This window comes from Pipra filicauda, unplaced genomic scaffold (assembly GCF_003945595.2).
Source record: "Pipra filicauda isolate LSUMZ 115617 unplaced genomic scaffold, ASM394559v2 scaffold193_size2426894_pilon, whole genome shotgun sequence".
NCBI classification, from domain to species: domain Eukaryota; kingdom Metazoa; phylum Chordata; class Aves; order Passeriformes; family Pipridae; genus Pipra; species Pipra filicauda.
Window position 1 is genome coordinate 541,270 of NW_024104302.1, and position 22,230 is coordinate 563,499.

General features: G+C 47.3%; 1 protein-coding gene across 5 annotated transcripts in view; it reads right to left on the minus strand.

Annotated features, from left to right (window-relative positions):
• The window catches only part of TANC2 (tetratricopeptide repeat, ankyrin repeat and coiled-coil containing 2), a 235,032-nt gene that overhangs the window by 75,703 nt on the left and 137,099 nt on the right, over positions 1-22,230 (minus strand). For all 5 annotated transcript variants that reach the window (XM_027745287.2, XM_039380377.1, XM_039380379.1 and 2 more), the window contains 2 exons: positions 18,122-18,308; positions 5,222-5,485 (listed from right to left, as the gene is read on the minus strand). In XM_027745287.2, the coding sequence (XP_027601088.1) occupies positions 5,222-5,485; positions 18,122-18,308 (451 nt within the window). The remainder of the gene's footprint in view (positions 1-5,221; positions 5,486-18,121; positions 18,309-22,230) is intronic.

The window sequence follows — 22,230 nt, forward strand, 5'->3', positions numbered from 1 at the left end:
TGATTAGATGTTGACTGTGAAGGATCGATTAGAGCCGAGATGCTGCAATTACAGAAGGGGCTTTAGCAGGGACACGGGTTATTTTCTGTGGGCACTGAGCTCTCAACATCAGGGTCACTCCTGCCTGGCCCCTGAAATGTGCCTTTTGCATTGCAATTTCTGCCCAGTTTTGCAGTGCCACTGAGCCAGAGGATCCGCAGGGGAAGAGCAGGTTCACTGCAGCACCCCCAGGAAGATCCAGAGCGTCCTGAGGGTACCCAGGAGCCTGGTACCACATCAGGCAGGGTGGTCCTTCCTCCTCCAGCCCTCATCTCTCCATCCATGCCAGACTGTGCCTCAGGGGCTCTGAGCGACCTGGTCTTGTAGAGACGTCTCTGCCCACAGCTGGGGCATGGACTGGAGGACTTTAAGGGTCCCTCCCAACCCACCCCCCTCTGAGGCTCTTCAGTCTTTCCTTACAAATCAAGGAAAGCCTGTCAGCTCTGCTTGCTCCAGAACCAGAACTGTGTCATTTCCTGGGAAGAACTTCAATCCTGACAGTACATTTTATTTTTCTTTTAGTTGTTTGAAGAGTCTCATTTCCACCTCTGTCCTGCCTGTGAGATGAGCACCAGCTGCCACCCCAGATGTTTTGCAGGGGTGGACTTTGTGGCCAGTGGCCTGATTTACTGCTGGCCCTACAAGAAGTGAGGAGTTATTTCTCAGCAGCCCTTCCCACCTTCATCATCATCATCATCATCTTCTACAGCCACAACAGGAGACTCTCACACAGTGTCTGTTTGCAAATCCACTGCAGTTTTGCCAGGGGTTATTTTCCCAATTGTCAGTAAGTGCCCTGCCAGGGCTCAGGATGAACTGAGATTTATCTTCCTGATTTACAACTGAGGAATAATTAAAGAGATCTAAGGCCAGAGGAAGTGGGAGCAATTTTTCCTGAGAATACGCTTCATCACTTTCAAAAATTATGCAAGATCAATTTATCTCAGAAAATATTAAACTGTTGAAAGCTTCCCCTCAATCCTGAACCTTATCCCACGTAATGACACCCAGTGACTGCAGATAAAACACCACGGAGGGGAAAAGTGTCTCCTCAGACACAATATTTGCATCCTGCAGATGCAATTCTCCCAGGGAAACAGCAAATAGTGGGAGATAATTCAGTGTCAATGCACTATTTGAGCAACAAATACAAACCGACCTGAGCTGAAACTAGCATTTGGCAGCCCAGGGAAGGGGTGGACTCTGCAAATGGGGTCTCTGGGGGAGCTGGGGAGAAGGCAGGGGGGTCTTGCTGCTCTTGTCTGACTGAGGGGATTCAGTTCACTTTAAAGGTCACCTCATTCCAACCCCCTGCCAGGGCCATGTTGTTAAAAGGACAGAATTTACAGGCATTTCTTCAAACCCTGCCCTCAGATCCAACAATACCTGCAACGATAATGGTTTCAAACTGAGAGGGCAGGGTTAGATGGGATATTGGGAAGGAATCCTTCCCTGGGAGGGTGGGGAGGCCCTGGCACAGGGTGCCCAGAGAAGCTGTGGCTGCCCCTGGATCCCTGGAAGTGTCCAAGGCCAGGTTGGACGGGGCTTGGAGCAACCTGGGCTGGTGGAAGGTGTCCCTGCCCAGGGCAGGGATTGGCACTGGATGGGCTTTGAGGTCTCTTCCAACCCAAACCAATCTGGGATTCTGTGATTCCATGAAAGTTCCACTGAAGTCTGTAACTAATAATGTATTTGCTGCTATTTTACATTCTCCGGCAGGAAAAAAAAGAGCAGGGTTAGTATTATATAAGGGCATTTTAATTCCCTATCAATATTTAACCAGACCTTATAAACCATGCATGTGGTCTGAGTAACACGAGATTTCACGTTTCATTTCAGGGGTGACAGAAACAGAACGGGACGTTCTTTGTGCCCATGAAATTCCCTAAGAAATCTGTGCTCCTTCCAAAACCTGCATGTCCAACTCCAACACCAAGGGTCTCCCTTCCTCAGCACAGTTCCCCTTCTCATTCCAAGGCAGTGCTTTGCCCTGCTGGCTGCCCGGGCAAACATCAGTGCCCTTCACAGCTGACAAGGGATTAATGCCAGAAAATTGCATATATAAAATAATATGTAAATTTGCATACATAAAATATATAATATAAAATAATAAATTATATAAAATAATAAAATAATATAAAATAATAATATATAATAAATAGTATATAATATATAGTAATATAAAATAAAACAATATAGAATAATATTAAAATATCAAAATAATAAAATAATAAAAACATAAAATTACATATATAGAATGATGTATAAATTTGTATATAAAATATAAATAATGTATAATAAAATATAAAATAATAATATATAATAAATAGTATATAATATATATAATAATATAATAAAATATTATTAAAATAATAAAAAATATAAAATTGCATATATAAAATAATGTCTGTACTCTGTGTGGTAACTCAGCACTGCCCACCAGACGTGCTCCCACACCTGAGTTTTTAAAAAATATCACATATATGGTAACCTCTGAATCTAAGAGATTTACCAAGACTCACATCTGCTCGGCCACATCCCACTGGCACTTACAGGAACCTGCAATGTTTTTCTTTGTTGGTTTTTTTTTACCAAAAAAAAAAAAACAACGTGGTTTTAACTGTTTTTAAAGTGGTTTTAACTGGTTTTTTTAACTGAAGGTACGTTATATGACGAAGTGCAAGATGAGATTAATCATGGAATCACAGAATGGTTTGGTGGGAAGGGACCTTAAGGATGATCCAGTGCCACCCCCTGCCATGGGCAGGGACACCTTCCACTAGCCCAGGTTGCTCCAGCCTGGCCTTGGACACTTCCAGGGATCCAGGGGCAGCCACAGCTTCTCTGGGCACCCTGTGCCAGGGCCTGCCCACCCTCCCAGGGAAGAGTTTGTGTTGTAAGAGCTGCTCCCAGTTGTAACCTGCTCGCTGACAGCAGGGACATGTTACGTTCAGTGACTGCTCTTTGTGAGCTGCTGTGAAAAAGAACATTTTTGTGCTGTTCTGGAAGATATTCTGGGAGAATCTTAAAGAGAAAAAAAAAAACAGAGTGAAAAAGAAAAAAGCTGCCACGCTTTGGTTCCCAAGAACAGACTGTTTGTATACAAATTCAACTGCATTTGAAAAAAAAAACGAGGCAAGAAAAATAAGACAAGAAGAGCCTGTTTTAGTAAAGCTGTGATTTCGTGATTACCTTAAAATGTGGAATACCATGGAATGCCACTAAAAGAAAGGCAGCTTCCTGCCCAGCCACACTTTGCCTCCACGCTGATGACCTTGAGGTTATAAACGAATATACCAATTTTCTGGAGGGTTCATTTTCAGTTGGATTAGTCAGCTGATCTGGTTTATCAAGTGGTTATCCCATGTGTGGAGCTGGAGCAAGGACATGGAATTGGCAGCTCAGGATTAACTCTTTGGGCAATGGCACATTTGCACATGGGCTTAAATCAACCCTGAAGCTACACCTGGTTTCCCTTTCCCGTCATTCAAGCACAAAGATAACGAGGTTAAACGGCCTGGGGAGAAACATCCATATAAATCCATTACCTAAATCCATAATTTTCTGGTGCCACAAGCTTATAGGAGCCAACATGTGAGGACTGGATGATAAAAGGTTAAGGTAAATCTTGAATTCTACTTGAACACCACCACGATTTATCCTGGGACGTGAATTGTGTAAGCTGACACAGAAAGCAGCAAAAACTCCACCAAAAATAAAAAATCCAGAAGGAAAAGGTGTTCCTGAGCCTTGCTGGGTAGTTTTCTCTTCAAATAGTATTTGCCTCCAAACACACCAAGCAAGACAACAACTCTGAAAGTCAATTAAACCAACACACATGTATTTAAATTCACAGTAAACCCACTCTGTTTGCTTTGGAAGGTGTTTGCACGACATTATTTAGGAGAAATTATTTTAAAGTAACCAGGATGTGCAAGCAGAGCTTTCCAGGTTTTTCCCATCCCCTCTTTCCAGTCTGAAATGTAGGTTTTCAGCCTGAAATGCAGGTTTTCAGCCTGAAATGCAGGTTTTCAGCCCGTGCTGCACCCCCATGCTCGGGCTGTTTGTACTTCAGCATCTCTAAAATCTCATTTCTCCATCGCTTTCAGGTCTGTGACTGGCCAAAGTGGGATTAAAAAGGGAACCTAATCCAGTTATGCAACGCAGCCTGGTTCACCAAGGGATGCTGATTTAACAGGCAGTATCCTGGGATATCTCTCAGTACCATCCCTGGACTTTCTGGAGCAGCATCCCTGCTGCCAGGCAGTGGGAGAATCCACAGGGACTCGGAATTCAAAGCCTGGATTTCTCCCCAGGTTTACACAGACACACACATTCCAGAATGTTTTATCCCAGAGGAGTCACGCAGCAAGAAAAAAAAAAATGGGGCAATAAAGGAAAGGGGAATAATTCCAGGCAAGCAGCTTTAATATTTTTAATCCCATCTCTTGTTTCTGCCCTGCTGTCACCAGCTTCAGGGGGACACTGGGCAGGCTGGGAAAAGACATCAATAAGGGAGGGCACAGCATCATTTTGGAATGTTTTAAACAGCAGACACGAATTTAAACTAAAATAATGTTGATTTGATGCCAAGACAAAAGATTTTCTTCATCAGTAAGTCCCAGGTGCTGTGAGGTGTGAGGACACCCCTGTGCTGAGATGTTTGGGGCAAAGGCCACCACGAGAGATGGGACCCAGAGCCAACCCTGTGTAGACAGAAAGTCCCACCATTCTCTTAACTCCAAAGCTCTTAGGATCTTCAGAGAAGATCAGACACTTGATTTTACTTACAAGGAACCCTTTGAAATAGTAGAAATGGCTGTGATGCCTTGGCACTTCAAACCTGAGATATCTGCATTGGAATGGCAGCAAAGAATCTTTTCTTTTTAAACATATTCTCCAATAATCTTTCAGTTGTACAATTTTGTAAGAGAGGGACCACAAACTGCTGAAGAGGGACCACAAACCGCTGAAATAACCATTGAGCATCATCAGAACCACTTTTCCCCACAGGAATTTTCCATTTGGAAGCAATAAGTCAAACGAACAGACAGTTTTTGTCACTCTTAACGACGACTCCAGAAAGGAGATTTCTCCTCGGATAAGGAGGACACAAGAAGGGCTTGTGCCACGTGCTGGGTCTGGCCCCGACCTAAAAAAGGCACAAACGTGGATTTCTTACCTGCTACTGAGTTTGGCCGTGGCATAAGGTAAAGAGGGATGGACTGCACCGACTGGGACAGGACGGTCTCCAGGTTCCTCTCGGGGATTTTGTTGAGGCTGTAGGTGGAGGCCGTCATGTTCTCGTCCACACGGTACAGGCAGGAGTCCATGCTGGATTTCTGGGACTGCCAAGGTTTCAGGTTTCCTCCAGATCCAAGCTCTTTACTGCTTTCCCCTCCATATTTAGTGCGTTCCACATTTTCGGAGTAACTTGTCAGAGTGGCTTGAAGGGGGGAGAGAGATGATAAACAAAGTGAGTAACAAAGCAGGAATGGCTGAACACACACTGCTCAACGCCAGAGCCAAGACTGAGCCCCATCAGACTTTCCACATCCACATAAATCAGAGATTATGGATTTTAGTTTAATGATACTGTTGCTGCTTACGACTTCTAAAAGAACATTTAAGCTCTAATGTTTTGGCTCATACTGTTAAAAGCCATTTGTAATTACAGAGAGTATTAAATATTCTGTGCAGCATTGTATTCAAATACACCGTTCCAGAAAGAGCAGGAATTACTGAGGAAGAAACATTACCAAGGCTCCTCCTGTCTTTGAATTTGCACTGCAGTTTTCACCTTTGCAGGGAGGTGCTGGCAGGAATTTATAACCCTGCAAGGTGTGACACTGAGAAGCCCCCACTGACCTGCCTCAACAACCAGCTCCAGGGATTAGTTTGGTTCAGAAGCTGAACCCCTTATCTCATTTGACTGACAGCAGGTTTTTATGAAGCTTTAACTGCAATCCACCCATTTTCCCTTCGATTATCTCATTTTACAGATGAGGAGCATTGCTACATCGACTTTCACATTGGGAAGTGACAACACTATTGATCCACACCACCACCACCTTCTCCCTGCTGGTATTTTTTGTCTTCTGGATCCTGATGCAGTTTCCCAGTGGCTGTAACTCCCTTTGGGCTGCTGACTTTCATCTTTAGTCTCCCATATATTCATTCAAGGTCACAACCAGGTCTCTGAGTCACCGACAGAAGGTCCCAATGCCCACACCAACTTATCTGAGTGTGTCAGAGAATCACAGAATGGTTTGGTGGGAAGGGACCTTAAAGATCATCCAGTTCCACCCCTTGCCAGGGTGGGGACAGGCAGGGACACCTTCCACTAGCCCAGGTTGTTCCAAGGCCCGTCCAACCTGGCCTTGGACACTTCCAGGGATCCAGGGGCAGCCACAGCTTCTCTGGGCAACCTGTGCCAGCCCCTCCAGTGCCCAGCTGGACTCTATCCCATGAACTTCCTTGACCAAGGACTCATCTGCCTGAATTCCTCATGCTAAATGACATTATGACAGGAATTAGAATTTAAAATCACAAAATCATCATTAAAAAAAGCCAAGACTTGTAATTGCTGCTGTGCCTGTTCTTTATCCATCCAACAAACTCCACACAGTTCAACCTTCACCCCTATTTCTATGGCTTTATTTCTCACTATTGGGTTTCCTGCCTCTGCAGCGGGATCAGTATCTTTGCATCCCACTAATTGTACCAAAATTTAGTTGTTTGCGACATATTTTGAAACGTAAAACCAACGCATGCAACTGCTAAGGACTGGTATTTGTTTGTTGGCATTTAAACATAGGTTTGCTGTCAGGTAAACACATTTACAATTCAGGATAAGAAAATTAGATAAAAACAGAAAACAGATGTTCACAGACTTCTCTTGCTTCCTCAAATTGCTTAAGAAATATGTGTGAAATGGTTTTCTAGAAAAATCTCCATTTCAAAGTCTGGGTCTGCAGGGCAGGCAGACTATGTTGTCTATTTACAGGGGGAAAAAAAAATCCATTGATCCATTAAAATCCATTAATTTTAAAAGCCTATCTCGGTATGTGTCTAATTAATCTTTGTAGAAACAAATCAGCAGCTGCCATCAGTCATCTCCCAACACATCAAATTGAGGAAAAACAAAATAACTATGTGTCAAAATAAGTTTTCTCTAAATGAAGCAACAAAAAAAGAAAAAAAAAGAGCTAATAAGTCCTGCTGGCCCCTTTTCTAATTGACAATTTGTGTTCATTTGAAACGTAATTTTCACTGGTTTACACTAAAGCTGTTTTATGTGCAAACTCGTCACTGAATCAGGTATTTAGGATTGTTCCCTGTGGATTAATTTACCTGCTGAACAGCCCTGGATGATCTAAGTGCTGCTACACAGGCTGAAGTGATGGTTCTGCGCATTTAATCTCTTCCAGGAGCTTTTTTAAACGGAAATAATTTTGATTTTAGTTAAAAGGCAAAGGCAGCAGGTTAGTTCTGAGTCGGCAACGTGAACTGACATGCCAAGCACATCTTAGTGGGATAAAGCTATTCCACAGGGTGACCCCAGAGCTGCTCAGGCATCACCCCTTCAGAATGAAAAACTGAGAGAGCAACAGCTAATTTGAGAAAATTCACATTATCTGCCACTACTGAGGTTGATGCAGTTTGATGTTCAGCAGGGGAAAGCTGGGAATGCCAAACTGGCAAATACAATGGAAGTGCAAAGATTTGGGCAGCCCTGAAAGGGTCAGGGAGTTGGACACGGTGATCACTGTAAGTTCCTTTCCACTGAAAATATTTTATTCTTATTCTATTCCATTCCACTCCATTCCAATCCAGTCTGGTGGGATGAGAGGAAACGGCCTCAAGTTGCACCAGGGAAGGTTTAGGTTGGATATCAGGGTGGTCAAGCCCTGGAACAGACTGCCCAGGGCATCAGTGGAGGCACCACCCCTGGAAAGTGTTCAAAGTGTGTGGATGTGGCACCTGGGGACAGTGCAGGAGATCTGGAATTAGCTGGTCTTTAAAGGTCCCTTCCAACTCAAACCTCCAATAATTCTATGACTTTCAAACCCAAGGACATGTCACCAGCCAAAAGCTCAAAAAAATGCATCCTCTGACAGACACTGTGCTCTGAAGTGGGAAGAGATAAACTGATGACCTCCAATCCATCAAAGAGAGGGAATTTTTGCCTTGAGCCACCTGCTGAGAGGTAGATCCTTCAACCCCAATGTGCACAAACAGCTGAGGTTCTCCACAGCACCCAAGTAACAGCACAGGGATATAAATACAGACGTGTGTGCATAAATATCTGTGTATTTATAGACAGAGAGATGTGTCTCCAGCCTCTGCTGGCGCAGTCTCACACTGTGCAGTGTGAAAATAGACAGAATTTGAAGCATCTAAACCATCTGAGTGCTGTAAAATACATTAATGGATGATCCCATGGGAAGCCTTTGGGTGAGAGGGCACAGGCAGCGTGGTGCCCTCTGCAATCCTGTCCTCAGCTTCCACAGAATCACAGGATATGCTGAGTTGGGAGGGACCCACAAGGATCATGGAGTCCAACTCCTGGTCCTGCACAGGCCCATCCCCAAGAGTCACACCCTGTGCCCCAGAGGATCCTCCAAACCCTCCTGGAGCTCTGGCAGCCTTGGGGCTGTGCCCACTGCCCTGGGGAGCCTGGGCAGTGCCAACCATCCTCTGGGGGAAGAACCTTTCCCTGAGATCCAACCTGACCCTGCCCTGGCACAGCTCCAGCCATTCCCTGGGTGCTGTCCCTGGTCCCCCCAGAGCAGAGCTCAGTCCCTGCCCTTCCTCTGCCCTTCCCCAGGAACTGGAACTGCAGTGAGGTCTCCCCTCAGTCTCCTCTGCTCCAGCTGAACACACCAAGTGCCCTCAGTGTCCTCACACAGCTTCAAATCAAGGCCCTTCCTAATCTTTACTGTCCCAGGATTTGCTGCATCTCTGGTCCCCAAGATCCCAACCCACCCTCTGCACAAGCACCACCTGCACCAGCTCCCGGGGGCACGTTTGAAGCCACTTGGGACCGAGACACACTCCAGAGATCCTGGAGTCATTTCCCACCTCGCTTTGAGCACTCAAGATTCACTCCTGCATTTCCTTGGCAGAGGACTTGCCTGTGTCAAACTTTCCTTTCCCAGCTCGTCTCGTTTCCCTCGGTGAAACGTTCTGATTGGAACTTTTTGCAAATAACGTGGGTAAAATATTTTTATTTCTCTGGGGAAATACCAGAGCTGAACAGAAGCAGCAGCAGCCCCCCAAGACAGCATCTCAGTCACTGCAGACAGCACCACGCTGCTTGGAGACTTTCATGTATTTACAGGCCACAGATATTATTTCTCATTTAGTTACAAGCTGGCCTAAGCCCCAGGGTAGGAGCCTTTCAACTGAACTTGTCTCCAGTCAAACACACAAGGGGATTTTTACCATCCCATCCAATTGTCCTCAAGGCAAATACCACTCCTGGAAAACATCAACCTTTACCTTCCCCTTCCAGCTGGAACTGCAGGAGAAGAGTTTTCTGCAGGTCCCACCTGACGATGACCAACAGCTGTAACATTAATTATATGTAAAGATCTACAGTGTCTCGAGTAGGAAACAGGGAATTTGTTGCTTCAAAGAAGTAACTGCAGCAAAGCAACGAGCTTCAATATTCTGCCTTGCAAAGAGCTCCAAGTCAGGCTGAATTAACCTCGTTTCCCTCGTCTCCAGCACCACGTCAGAGACGTCCCAGCCAACATGTGCGAGTTGGCAAGGAGTGAAATAAATTTTTTACCCTAATCTACACAAGCCTTCATAAACTCAGCCACGGAGGGATACACCTAAATATAGCCACGTCAGCCCAGGCCGCCCCGGCTGCCAAACGGACAAATTTGGCAGGTGGGAAGCATCAGTCCAAACCCTTCCCGAGGGAAGGAGGTCACACACAGCCCGTGCCCCAACAACCCTGGAGCACCTTTAGAACATTAGTCTCTGCTGGGCACCACCAGCCAGCAGGTTTAAGGCATATCCATGCAGAAAAAAAAACCCCAAAAATGCTTAAGTCTGCCCTGCTCAAGGCTCGAGGTCAAAATCCACACGGCTCGTTGGGTGTTGGATTTCTCTTTCGACACAAATCTCAAATAAGAGAGAAAAAAAACCCCAAATTAAAATCACTGGTTTAATTCATATAAACAATCCTGTAAACAGACAGAGATTAAACAGGTGAAGCCATTGCTGTGCCAAGCCTGGAGGTTTTATAAATCAAGGCGAGCACACAAAAGGTCTTGAAACATAATTGAAAACCACACTGACAGCAGCACCACGCTGACCCTAAATCAGTTCTGTCCTAAATCTGAGCCCCCTGCTGCACTGGCTGCCAAGTGGGATGAGGAATGGGATGAAGAATAGGACGAAGAATGGGATGAAGAATGGGATGAAGAATGAGATGAAGAATGGGATGAGGAACAGGATGAGGAATGGGATGAAGAATGGGATGAGCAATGGGATAAAGAACGGGATGAGGAAGGGGATGAGGAATAGGATGAAGAATGGGATGAAGAATGGGATGAAGAATGGGATGAGGAATGGGAGGAGGAATGGGATGAATGCCTCACAGGGCTCAGACCTGCCTGCTCCTCAGGCCAGAAATGCAAGGTCTGGATAAAGCAGCACTTCAATGGAGCCAGACCCTCCCACCATCCGAGCCTGAGTCCCTGAGACAGAACAGCTCAGCCCAGCTGCAGTTTACAGACTGCAGAAACAACGTAAAGGATGCTGTTAAGCACAGTCCACTATTGTAAACATCAAATAAATCTGTTAAAAAGGTCCCAAATCTAACACAGAGGTAACAATCTTAATGGCTGATTTATGAAAACATCATAAACCCCCCTCCACAAGCTCCTAAGTGTTCTTATTTAAACACATCCCTCTCACAGAGCCACATCTGGAGAGACCTCCCTGTGATAGTGATGCACAAAAATTATGGACAACAGCTCATGGAACTGCAGGAGTGGCCATAACCACTGGCTCTTGTCCTTGCCCAGCCTGACCCCTGTGCTGAGCTTCCTCTCTACAAACCTGTTCCTACAGAAAAGACACTGAGGGGCTGGAGCGTGTCCAGGGAAGGGAATGGAGCTTGGGGAGGGGCTGGAGCAGCAGGAGCAGCTGAGGGAGCTGGGGGGGCTCAGCCTGGAGAAAAGGAGGCTCAGGGGGGACCTTCTGGCTCTGCAACCCCCTGACAGGAGGAGGGAGCTGGGGGGGGTCGGGCTCTGCTCCCAGGGAACAAGGGACAGGAGGAGAGGGAACGGCCTCCAGCTGTGCCAGGGGAGGGTCAGGTTGGACATCAGGAGGAATTTCTTCCTGGGAAGAGTGGTCAGGCACCGGAAGGGGCTGCCCAGGGAGGTGGCAAAGTCCCCATCCCTGGAGGGATTTAAAAGCTGTGTGGATGTGGCACTTGGGGACAGGGGTCAGTGGTGGCCTTGGCAGTGCTGGGGGATGGCTGAACTCAATGACCTCAGAGGGCTTTTCCAACCTAAACAATTCCACGATTCTACACCTTGCTGGGTGCCTCAGTGCCCTGATTTCAGTTGGGATAGGGTTCATCTCCTTCCCAGTAGCTGGCACAGTGCTGTGGTTTGGTTTAGGATGGGGGTGATGCTGCTGACACCCCCATGTTTCAGCTGTTGCTGAGCAGGGCTCACACAAAGTCAAGGACCTTTCAGCTCCTCATGCCTGTGGGGAGGCTGGAGGGAAGGGGAAGCTGGGAGGGGACAGCCAGGACAGCCAACCCCAACTGCCCAGAGGGAGAGTCCATTCCATTCCATATGGATTCACGCTCAGCACATAAACTGGGGGGGGAAGTTGGCCATGGGCTACTGCTGGGAACGGGCATCAGGAGGCTGGTGGTGAGCAACTGTTTGTTATTTGCATCACTTGTTTATCTGGGGCTTTATTTCTGATGGGTTTTGTTGTTTTCCTTTTCATTGCCATTATAACTATTACAATTATTTTATTTCAGTTATTAAGCTGTCTCCATTTCAACCCAACTTTTACCCTTCTGGTCCTCTCCCCGTGCTCAGTTGCCAGCTGGAGTTAAACCACAACATTCAGCTCCAGGCAACCTGTGGATTTTTACAGTGGGGTTATGAAAATTTCCAAAGCAGAAAAGCACACCCCCCTCCCCAACCCCACATCAGCTCCCCTCTCCTTCTTGATTCAGTGCCCTCTTTGTACTGTCCACTTTGTCCATTTTGGATCTTTCTTTATTTTTGCCTGTCACATTCAATTCCCCTTTTATTTCTTTCTTTAGCATCAGCAAGAACAACTTTTCTTTCTTTTCACAAGCCCACCCCAGGCTTGAAACCGGTTTTAAAATTATTAGATTTAAACTAGAAAGCAGAAGGGAGGCACATGGGGGAGTGGGAGGGTCCACAAGAAGAAGGAGATTATTTAAGCCTCAGCATTAACTTTCTGGGCAAGCTTGGATCATTGGGAAGCTTTTCCTAAGCAAGAAGGTTAAAATCTTGCTGCTCTTAAAATAAAAGCTGAGAGTCCCATCCCATCTCCCAGCTAAAACAATAAAGAGAAGCCACTTATCCCAATATCCAAAATAACACCGTGGGAGCTGAGGAATCCTCCTCGAGGAGCCTCCTCAGCTGGCTTTTCACTTCAGCCTTTCTTTCAATTTTTCATTCTCCTTTTTTATCCATCTGCAGGCCTGGACCATAAACCAAAGCCAAACTCAAGAGTTTACTCTGTTCTGTGCCACTTCTTTCTCCTTTTTTGCCTTCTCTTTTTCTTTCCCAGGAATGTAACCAACACCTGGATCTGATCCATCACCTCTCCAGTATTTATGGGCCAGAGTTTAGTGTCAAACCAAATCCTTGATGCTTCTGAGGTTTAACTGGGAGAAGGCAGAACTGTTGTTTTGTGACTTCGTGGCTTTGCTTTCTGCTTCATCTCTCTTTTTAATAAAACAGAGAAAGAACTGAATTGGGATTCAGAGATGACGTCCTTTTGTACTTTGTGTGGTTGGGATTTTGTGACCCCACTGATTTTGCTCAAGAGCTGATGGGACACCTGATAAATCACCTCCTTTTCACCTCCCTTTTCACCTCCTGAACCATCACCTGCAATATGCAGGTGCATTAGTGAACAAAAGCTCACTAGTCATCAGGATGAGACATTTTTCAGGGAGCTCCTCTCCGGGGAACAAGCCCAAGTGGAAGCTGACTAGATTTAAAAAAAGATCTGTAATTCTCAGAAATCTTATTCATTATTAACAGAGCATTTCATAATACTGATGAGAATGTCAGAATTCAAATGCTTTAACTGTAAGATCACAAAAATATTTAACCTGAGTTAAATTTATCTTGATGTGCCTTTGGAGCTGCTCTTTGTTCCTTTCTCAAAGCAGTTAAAGTTGCAAACAAATCCATCTTGTTTTATTGTCAGCAGCATCTATTCTGCTTAGCAGGCACTTAGGTGAATTTATTAACAAACCTATTTTTAACCCACGAATACATAAATCTGTTGAAAGTGGCATCTTGATAAAAGCTCAGGAATCAGAGGAAAAAACAGCAAAAAAAAAAAGACTAAGAGGGAAAAGCTACGTGCCAGGGACTCCCAGGAGGGGACAGGGCTCCTTTACATGTCATTTTTCATCGAATAAATCCACAAAATCCAAGTGAAGGCAACTGGTCCACACGGCATCAGAGCCGTGCACGTCAGCAGGGCAGGAGGATTTCCACAGCTCGCTGCTTTCCCTCTAAGCTGCTTTTCCAACATACCTGTGTCCCTGCTCGGGATGATCCCCTGACAATCCAGCAAGGGAACAGAGTGTAGATCATCATGTGAACAAGAAGTGTGGCCCCATTTCGCCCGGGGGGGAGCGACAGCACTTCCATGGGAAGATGCCACACGGAAAACAGCCTTTCCTTCCCTTCCCTCGGGAGATTGCTGCTCGTGGCAGAAAGTGCTGCTCGGAGCATCGCTTGGGTGAGCTTTGCAGAGTGGCAAGAAACGTCTGCAGGTCTGTTCTGCAGGATTTTGGTAAGACTGGTGGAGATTTTCCCATGTTCTGCTGCTTTCCAGCAGCAAAGCTCCCGAGCCCACGCCGGCGGGGCCGTGAGGTGCAAAGTTCCCCCGGCGCAGCACACGGTTCTCTGACCAGTTTTCTTTTCAGTAGCAGATTTCTGGACATTAACAGTTGGCTGCTCTTACACAGCGAGAGCCAAAAAATCCTGGAAGCTGTTCAGGGGTTACAGCCAGGTCAGGATTTTCACCAGCCAGCCTGTTTTACACGGAGAGGATTCTGTGGCATCCAGGAGAAAGGGCTGACTTGCTCCTGCCTCTCCTCTTGGCTCCCCTCCTGCCCCCTTCCCCGCTGCTTTTCTTTTATAAATAAGAAATATCTGAATGTAAAGATCTGGATTTTGTAACTTTTTTTTCAGACTGAGCTTCCCTTTACCTTGGAGGATCAAACATTTCAAAGTAAGTCTGTTCTAACCCAAGTGATGCATTCATTAAAGCCATGAAATAGTCCCTGCACTGTGCAGATCAGAGGCAGGACACACTTGTTCTCTAATAACTGAAATTATGTAAGAGGTGACATAGAAATGGACAGGAATAACTCCAAGAGGACAAGTCATCAGAGAAAACCTGACTGGTTAAAACTTAGTCTTTACTAAATCCAGATTACAACATCCAAACTCTGTCCACCTTGGTGGATAGTTAAGCTCTTAACACAGTTAATTTGGGGTCTGAAGAGCCATACACTGAATTAACTTTTACAAACTAATGCTGTATCTAGCAATAGAGACATGTAAAGTGAGTTTAACATGCACAGAATTCCTTGGGATGGCCCTCAGGGTGACTCCTGGGGTTGGTCCTGTGCAGAGCCAGGAGTTGGACTTGATGATCCTTGTGGGTCCCTCCCAACTCAGGGGATTCTATGACTCTAAAAACATTTCACACAGAGAGAAGCAGTTATGCCAGACGGTGTAAGGATGGACTTCCTGCCTTGATTAGCTGCTTTCTGTCCTTTGACAACTCTCAAATGTTTTGCAAATAGCACATTCACCTTCTGGGACATGTTACAGCCTCAGGGGTTTTAAAACATGAAATCTGGTGGTGATTCAGCCCTGTGAGATTTGGGGGTGATGCTCGTGGCAGCTCAGGACTGACAGGTGGCAAAGATCATGACAATGCCCCCAAAGCCATATCTTTTATCAAGATGAGTAAGAAATACATTGGAGCTGCCTCTCACCAAAATACACCTTCCTGGAGCCAATGGCTAATAGCTGAAATCCCTGATCTGGGAGAAACAGGAGGGACCATGACTCAGGAAACACAAAACACCGATGGAAAGAGCTGCTCTTCTTCTACACAAAAACTGGCACAAAGCCACCAATAGTTTGGACAAGGAAATCTCCAACAGGTTGGAGGTACCACGTGAAGCTGCTCCAACCAAAACCCTTTTATCACAGTCATCCTCCCAGAGAACATGGGAAAGGGAGGGACACACGAGATCTGTACCCAACAAACGAGGAATGAACCTGAATGACCCCAGACCCTCCAGAAGCTGATGGAGCTGATGTGCTCCCAAATGGAAGAGCAGAGCACGAGGTGGGTTTTGCTTCCCACAGGTGGACAATTTGTCTCCTCCGCAGCGCAAACAATTCCAGGGAATTGCTGTCGTGCAGGGAGCACCTTTCACACCTGTGCACACCCAATTCCCATCCCAGTGGGAGGGTAATGGCCAAATTGCACCCACCTCCCACAGGGAACAGCCTCCCCTGAGCTGACACCTGTAGGACACAGTGGGGGGTGCACAAAATCAGGTTTTGTGGAAAACCTCCCGATTTTTTCGCTGCTGGAAAGCCTGGCTGGAGAAGACCGTTTTCCACCCAATTTGTTACAGCTGTTCAGCTTCTGTCAAACGCCAGGATAAGGTGCTGAAAATGTTATTGTCAAAATAAAGGGGGAGAGGAAACAAGGGAGGAAAGAAGCCCTTGTCTTCCTTTGAGTGCAAACACTGGCAGAGGAAAGCCTTGCTTTCTGAAAGCCTTGAAAAGTGCTTCCCTTACTCCACACCAGCTCATTTTTACACGACTTTTCCATCTGGGATGCATTAACACAGCCTTGGGATAAGCCACCTTCTATATTTCCAAAGTTTCCATGGGAAAATCTGAGTTCCCGACAGGAGGACCTCTAAGAGCGAATCTTCCTCGTGAAAGGCGAAACAAAATGTATCAGATTTAAAAATTAATTCCTACAGACCTACTGAACAGAGGGCAGGGCTGGGAGTCAGAGCAAAAGGATCCAACACCTCACCGTGTCAGGAACTGGGATGGTGCTGATGCTTCTGTGCCACCCAGGTGAAGCACAAAGGCCACCCAGAAGCCCCTCTGGCTTTCACATGGACAAGCAAGTCCAGATAAAACCAAACTGCAGCACTCAATGGTTTCACTGCCTCGGGTTGGCACCTGCCAACCCCCCTCGAGGCCGGTCCAGCCCAACACCAACACGCAGCACCCACAGACCTCGTCAGGAAGAGCAGCTGGAAAAGCAGAGAACACACTTGGTTTTTTGCCAGTTCTGCTGCTCCACTTGAGGCTTTGCTCAGGTCTTAGACCCGAGTGACAGCTGAGCCAGAGGCTGGACCCAGCCGGGCTCCAACACCCACATCTACTCACCGTGGTGCTCCAGCCCAGCCCGGCTTTGCGGGGCGGCTGCGGGAGAAGGTGCAGCTCTGACGGTGGGACACGGTGAGCAGAGAACTGAGGGGGTGGGATCCTGCAGTGACTCTCCCCAGGATTCATTAACCTACTTTGGCAGCAGCTCAGAATAGCTCACCCATTTGCATTTTAAGATCACGCAGGCAGAAGCGCTGCAAGGGTTGCTGTGGCATCCAGGAGCTGAACTGAGCCCAGATTTCCTGATCAGCCAAGCAAAATATTAATCACTAGTGCAACAAACCTCCCAAAATTATCAACCTGCCTTTCTTCTTCTTTTTTTAAACACTACATAAACTGCTGGCAAAGTAAAATCTTCTTAAGCTGGAGAAACACTCAACATACAACACATGGCAAGGACAACCAAGCGAGGACCATCCTGCCTGGTGTCACACAGACATCAGTGTTCTCCCATTGTGCCTTTCCAGTTATTGAACAGAAATTAATCTGTGCAGGTTATTTTCTCCAGATTCCTTACACTTACAACCCACAGATCACCCAAGGGAAAAACCTGCTAGAGCACCTGGTTATCTGTGCTGATTTTACCCAGCTCTGCCCAAGGCTTCCTCTTTCACTGTATAAATAAGATCTAAAAGTAAATTAATTGATGCAAAGTTATCAACCTCTTACCTCTCAATTTTCACCAACTACTATGCAGGGGTCCAGTTCACCTTGGTCATTGCAGTTATAACTTGAATAATGCAAAACCACCCCCTTAATCAGCAAATACAGGGGTATAACCTAAATAATATCTATTAGCTAACTAGAGTGCTGCATCCAGCTCTGGGGTCCCAACACAGGAAGGATGTGGATCTGCTGGAGTGTGTCCAAAGGAGGCCATGGAGATGCCAAGGGGGCTGGAGCTCCTCTGCTCTGGAGCCAGGCTGGGAGAGCTGGGATTGTTTGGCCTGGAGAAAGGAAGGCTCCAGGGAGACCTTAAAGCCCTTTCCAGGGCCTAAAGGAGCTCCAAGAGAGCTGGAGAGGGACTTGGGACAAGGGCCTGGAGGGACAGGACAAGAGGGAATGGCTTCCCACTGCCAGAGGGCAGGGTTAGATGGCATACTGGGGAGAAATTGTTCCCTGTGAGGGTGGTGAGGGGCTGGAATGGAACTCCCAGAGAAGCTGTGGCTGCCCCATCCCTGGAAGTGTCCAAGGCCAGGCTGGCCGGGGCTTGGAGGAACCTGGGCTAGCGGAAGTTTAGAAGGTTCTGTTGAAGCCCCTGGAATGGAACGATCTTGAAGATGCCCCCCAAACCCAAACTCTACCCTGTCAGCCCATCCCAGCCCATCCCAGCCCATCCCGCGGGGCCGAGCAGCGCCCGAGGAGGGCTCGGGCCGGGCACTCACCGATGATGCCGCTGTCCCGGCTCTCCAGGGTGGAGGTGGGGCTGGTGACAGCTCCGTAGGTGCAGTCCTTGGCCGTGACACTGGTGCTGACGGGAGGGAGGGTGGAGCAGGGGCTGCTGGCGGGCGGCGAGGCCGTGCTGCTGGTCAGGGTGGAGCAGGGGCTGATGCGCTGCGTCACCGCCGAGCTCTGCAAGGGAGGGGACACGTCACTCCCACAGCCCAGGCACTGCCAGGGGTCCTTCACGGCTCACACCGGGCTTGCTTCGGGTGGGGGAGGCAAAAAGTGCTTTATTGTCCAAAATGGGGCCACCCCCCACCTGTGGCAAACAGACACTGGGCTCGTTTTCTCCTTCAGAGATCCCAACTTCCACCTTCAACAGGAACCACGGAAAACGTGAACAGTGGGATTTACCACAAGCTTGGTTCCACACTTGATCAGGAATTTTTCAATCCAAAGTTCATTAAAAAAAGGGCAAAATCCACGCTAGAGAGCTACATTCTGAGCCTCTGTTGGAAGAGGAGATCTCTGGGTGGGAAGCACATGGTGGGATCTCACCTTTATTTACAGCAACAAAGACCATTCCCAGGAAATCCCACAAAGATCTCTGGGTCATTTCCACCTGCTCAGAACCCTCCCTAGGGCTGCAGGTTTTACTGTGCTCTAGAATTTTTCCTCCATTCAAGGAAAACGACAGTGGTTTTACACAGCCAGGCATGGAGGGGGGGGTCCTTCACAGCTCACACTTGAGGATTTGCTTTGTGTGGGGAAGGCAAAAAGTGCTTTACTGCTCAAAATGCAAACCTCCCCTAAGGCCACCCCCCACCTGTGGCAAACAGACACTGGGCTAATTTTCTCCTTCAGAGATCCCAACTTCCACATTTTCAACAGGAACCACAGAAAACATGAACAGTGGGATTTACCACTTGATTCCACACTTGATCAGGAATTTCGATCACTCTGTCAGATTTGAATTGGAAGTTTAAAAAAGAGCAAAAATCATGCTAGAGAGCTACATTCTGAGCCTCTCTTGGAAGAGGAGATCTCCGGGTGGGAAGCACAGGGTGGAATCTCACCTTTAAAAGACCATACCCAGGAAATCCCACAAAGACCTCTGGGCTGCTTCCATCTGCTCAGAACCCTCCGTGGGGCTGCAGGTTTTATTGTGCTCTAAGATTTTTTCCTCCATTCAAGGAAAACAACAGTGGGTGCTGCAGAGAGGAAGCTCAAGATCCTTTTCTAGATACAAGACTGCCCTTCCCTGCCCAGACTCGCTTTCGCCACCAGATAAAGTTTAAAAGAAAAAGCTCATAATAAGGAAAATGTTGCTCTTTCAGTGATGAAATTTCCCCTTGTATCCAACCTGAACCTCCCCTGGCTCAGCTGGAGGCCGTTTCCCCTTACCCTGTCCCTTGTTCCCTGGGAGAAGAGGCTGACCCCGACGGATACCGGAGGGAGATTATAAATTATTAAAGGCAGACCAAACCAAAAAAACGCAGGAGCACAAAGAAGATGCTGTTTTAAAAGCTGTTTTGGAAAGACCCTCTAGATACTGTGTGCAAGGAACCTGGAGGAGTTTCTCCACCTGACTGATTTATTAAGAAAACAAAATCATTCTTGAATTCCGTTTAAGACGAAGTCCTTGTTTCAACCACAGGCTACCAGATACAGAAGTCAGCATTAAAAAACAGGGGTCTGAGCATGTGATCCTCCCTTAAATTTATCTTTTGGGTTCTGCAGAGGGAGGTGGCCCCTTGTCTCCCTTGCTCAGGGCACACTGCAGAGCATGGCCAGTTCTGCAGTGCTGCTGTTGTTGGCTTGGTGGACAACACTTCACTCGTTGTTAAATGACCCTGGTCCCGAGGAGGGAACAGCAGAGGTTCATTCCCGTTTGGAATTTGACTAAATGAGATTTCTTTTATTCTGTGTGAATAAGATTTCTTTTATTCTGCGTGAACCCTTCCCTAACAATTGTATGGATCTGTATTCCCTTTTTTCCTGGCATTTGAACCCAAGGTGACCACGGAGAGCACGTGCAAACTGCAGAAGGGGCCTGACACCTGATTTTATTTCCTCCTCGCTATTCCATACTTGAAGTTTAAAAAAACATCTGGGATGGACTTTTGCAAGTAGAACATGGGACAGATTTACTGTTTATTAAATTAGAAGGCAGCTACTGTGTGTAGCTACCAGGAAGAATCCCACTTTATCCAACAGGAGTTGTAAAAATCCTCACTCAGAGTGTGACCAGCCCAGTGCTGGAGGCAACACGGAGCATCCCTGGCAGGGAGGAGGCAACACGGGGCAACACGGGGCAGCCCCTTGGCCCAGGGAGAGGGGAATCGATGCCAACTCAATTACAGAATATCCCAAACATGGATCAGCACATCAGCAGGGCAGGGACGCAGTGCCAATGTCACAGCTCTGCCCGAGGGGTTGGGTATCAACGCAGAGATCCCAACGCGGCGGAAAACGAACCGGGTGGGGGTTTCCAGGGGAATTTATAATCTCCCCCTGGTATCCATCGGAGTTGGCCTCTTCTCCCAGGGAATGAGGGACAGGATAAGGGTAAATGGCCTCAAGCTGAGCCAGGGGAGGGTCAGGTTGGATATTAGGGAAAACTCCATCACTGAAAGAGTGGTCAGGCACTGGAAGGGGCTGCTCAGTGCAGGAACAATTCCACCCTTGGAATCGTTCAAACAAGCAGATGTGGCACTCTGTGACATGGTCTAGTGGCATGGTGGGATTCAGTCAAAGGTTGGACTTGATCATCTTGGAGGTCTTTTCCAGGCTTAATGATCCTGTGATTCTAAAACCCCCCCCGAACAGGATGGCTGCCAACACACCATCACCCCTCCAACCCCTCGGGAGAGGCAAACCAATGCTCTGCCCTCCCCACCCCATCTGCAGAGCCACTGCTGGATCCCAGCTATTGTTATTTTCCATTCTTTCACGTTCTTGGCACCTACCAACACCCTTCCTTTTCCTTCCAGCAGCTGCAGGCAAGCTGAGTGCTCTGGGAATTCTGGCTCCCTGCATGTTCTGCTTTCACACATTTGTTACATCACCCATCACGAGCCTTCTCTCCCCACAAACCTTCTCCATCCCCTCACACTGCAATCTCCTCAGATGTCTGAACACCCTCCTGATTTTTCTAAATCTACTTTTAATTCTGCAACATTATCTCTGTTCATTCTAGTGGCCAAATTAAAAACTACTCGTGTGTCAGTATTCAATGCAAATACTGCAGTGTTTTTTTCCCTTTAGAATTGCTGGGGTTCGTTATTATTCTTACTCTCACCTGACACAGGGCTCTTTTTGGCTCGCTGCTCTGGGCCACACAGATGCTTTCACTGAGCTACCCAGCACAGTGGGACTCCCTTCTGATGTATCACAGCTGATAAACCTCCCTCAGCACCTGACCTATTAAATCAGCTTTTCCCAATATTTTCTTGAATTCACTGATAGTCCAATGAACTACATCAAGCTTAAGGCAGTATAATTTGGGAGGTTTGGAGAAGGAAGGCCAAGGGCACCCTGGGCTGTGTTGGGAAGAGAGATGCTGGCAGGGGAAGGGGGTGATGCTTCTCCTTGCTCAGCTCTGCTGGGACCACACTTGGAAGCTGCACCCAGGCCTGGGCTCTCCAGGACAAGAGGACACTGGACCTCAGGGCTGCCTGAAGGACTGGAGCATCTGACACAGGAGATACAGAGATAACCAAAACCCAAATGTTTTTTATAAGAGAATCACAGAATGGTTTGGGTTGGAAGGGACCTTAAAGCCCATCCAGCTCCATCCCCCTGCCATGGGCAGGGACACCTTCCACCAGCCCAGGTTGTTCCAAGCCCCGTCCAACCTGGCCTTGGACACTTGCAGGGATCCAGGGGCAACCCCAGCTTCTCTGGGCAACCTGTGCCAGGGCCTGACCACCCTCCCAGGGAGGAATTCCTTCCCAATATCCCATCTAAACCTACTCTCTTTCAGTTTGAAGCCATTCCCCCTTGTCCTATCACTCTAGTTCCTCATGAAGAGTCCATCTCTGGCTTCCCTGTAGCCCCTTGAGACACTGGAAAGTGCTGTGAGGTCTCCACACAACCTTCTCTTCTCCAG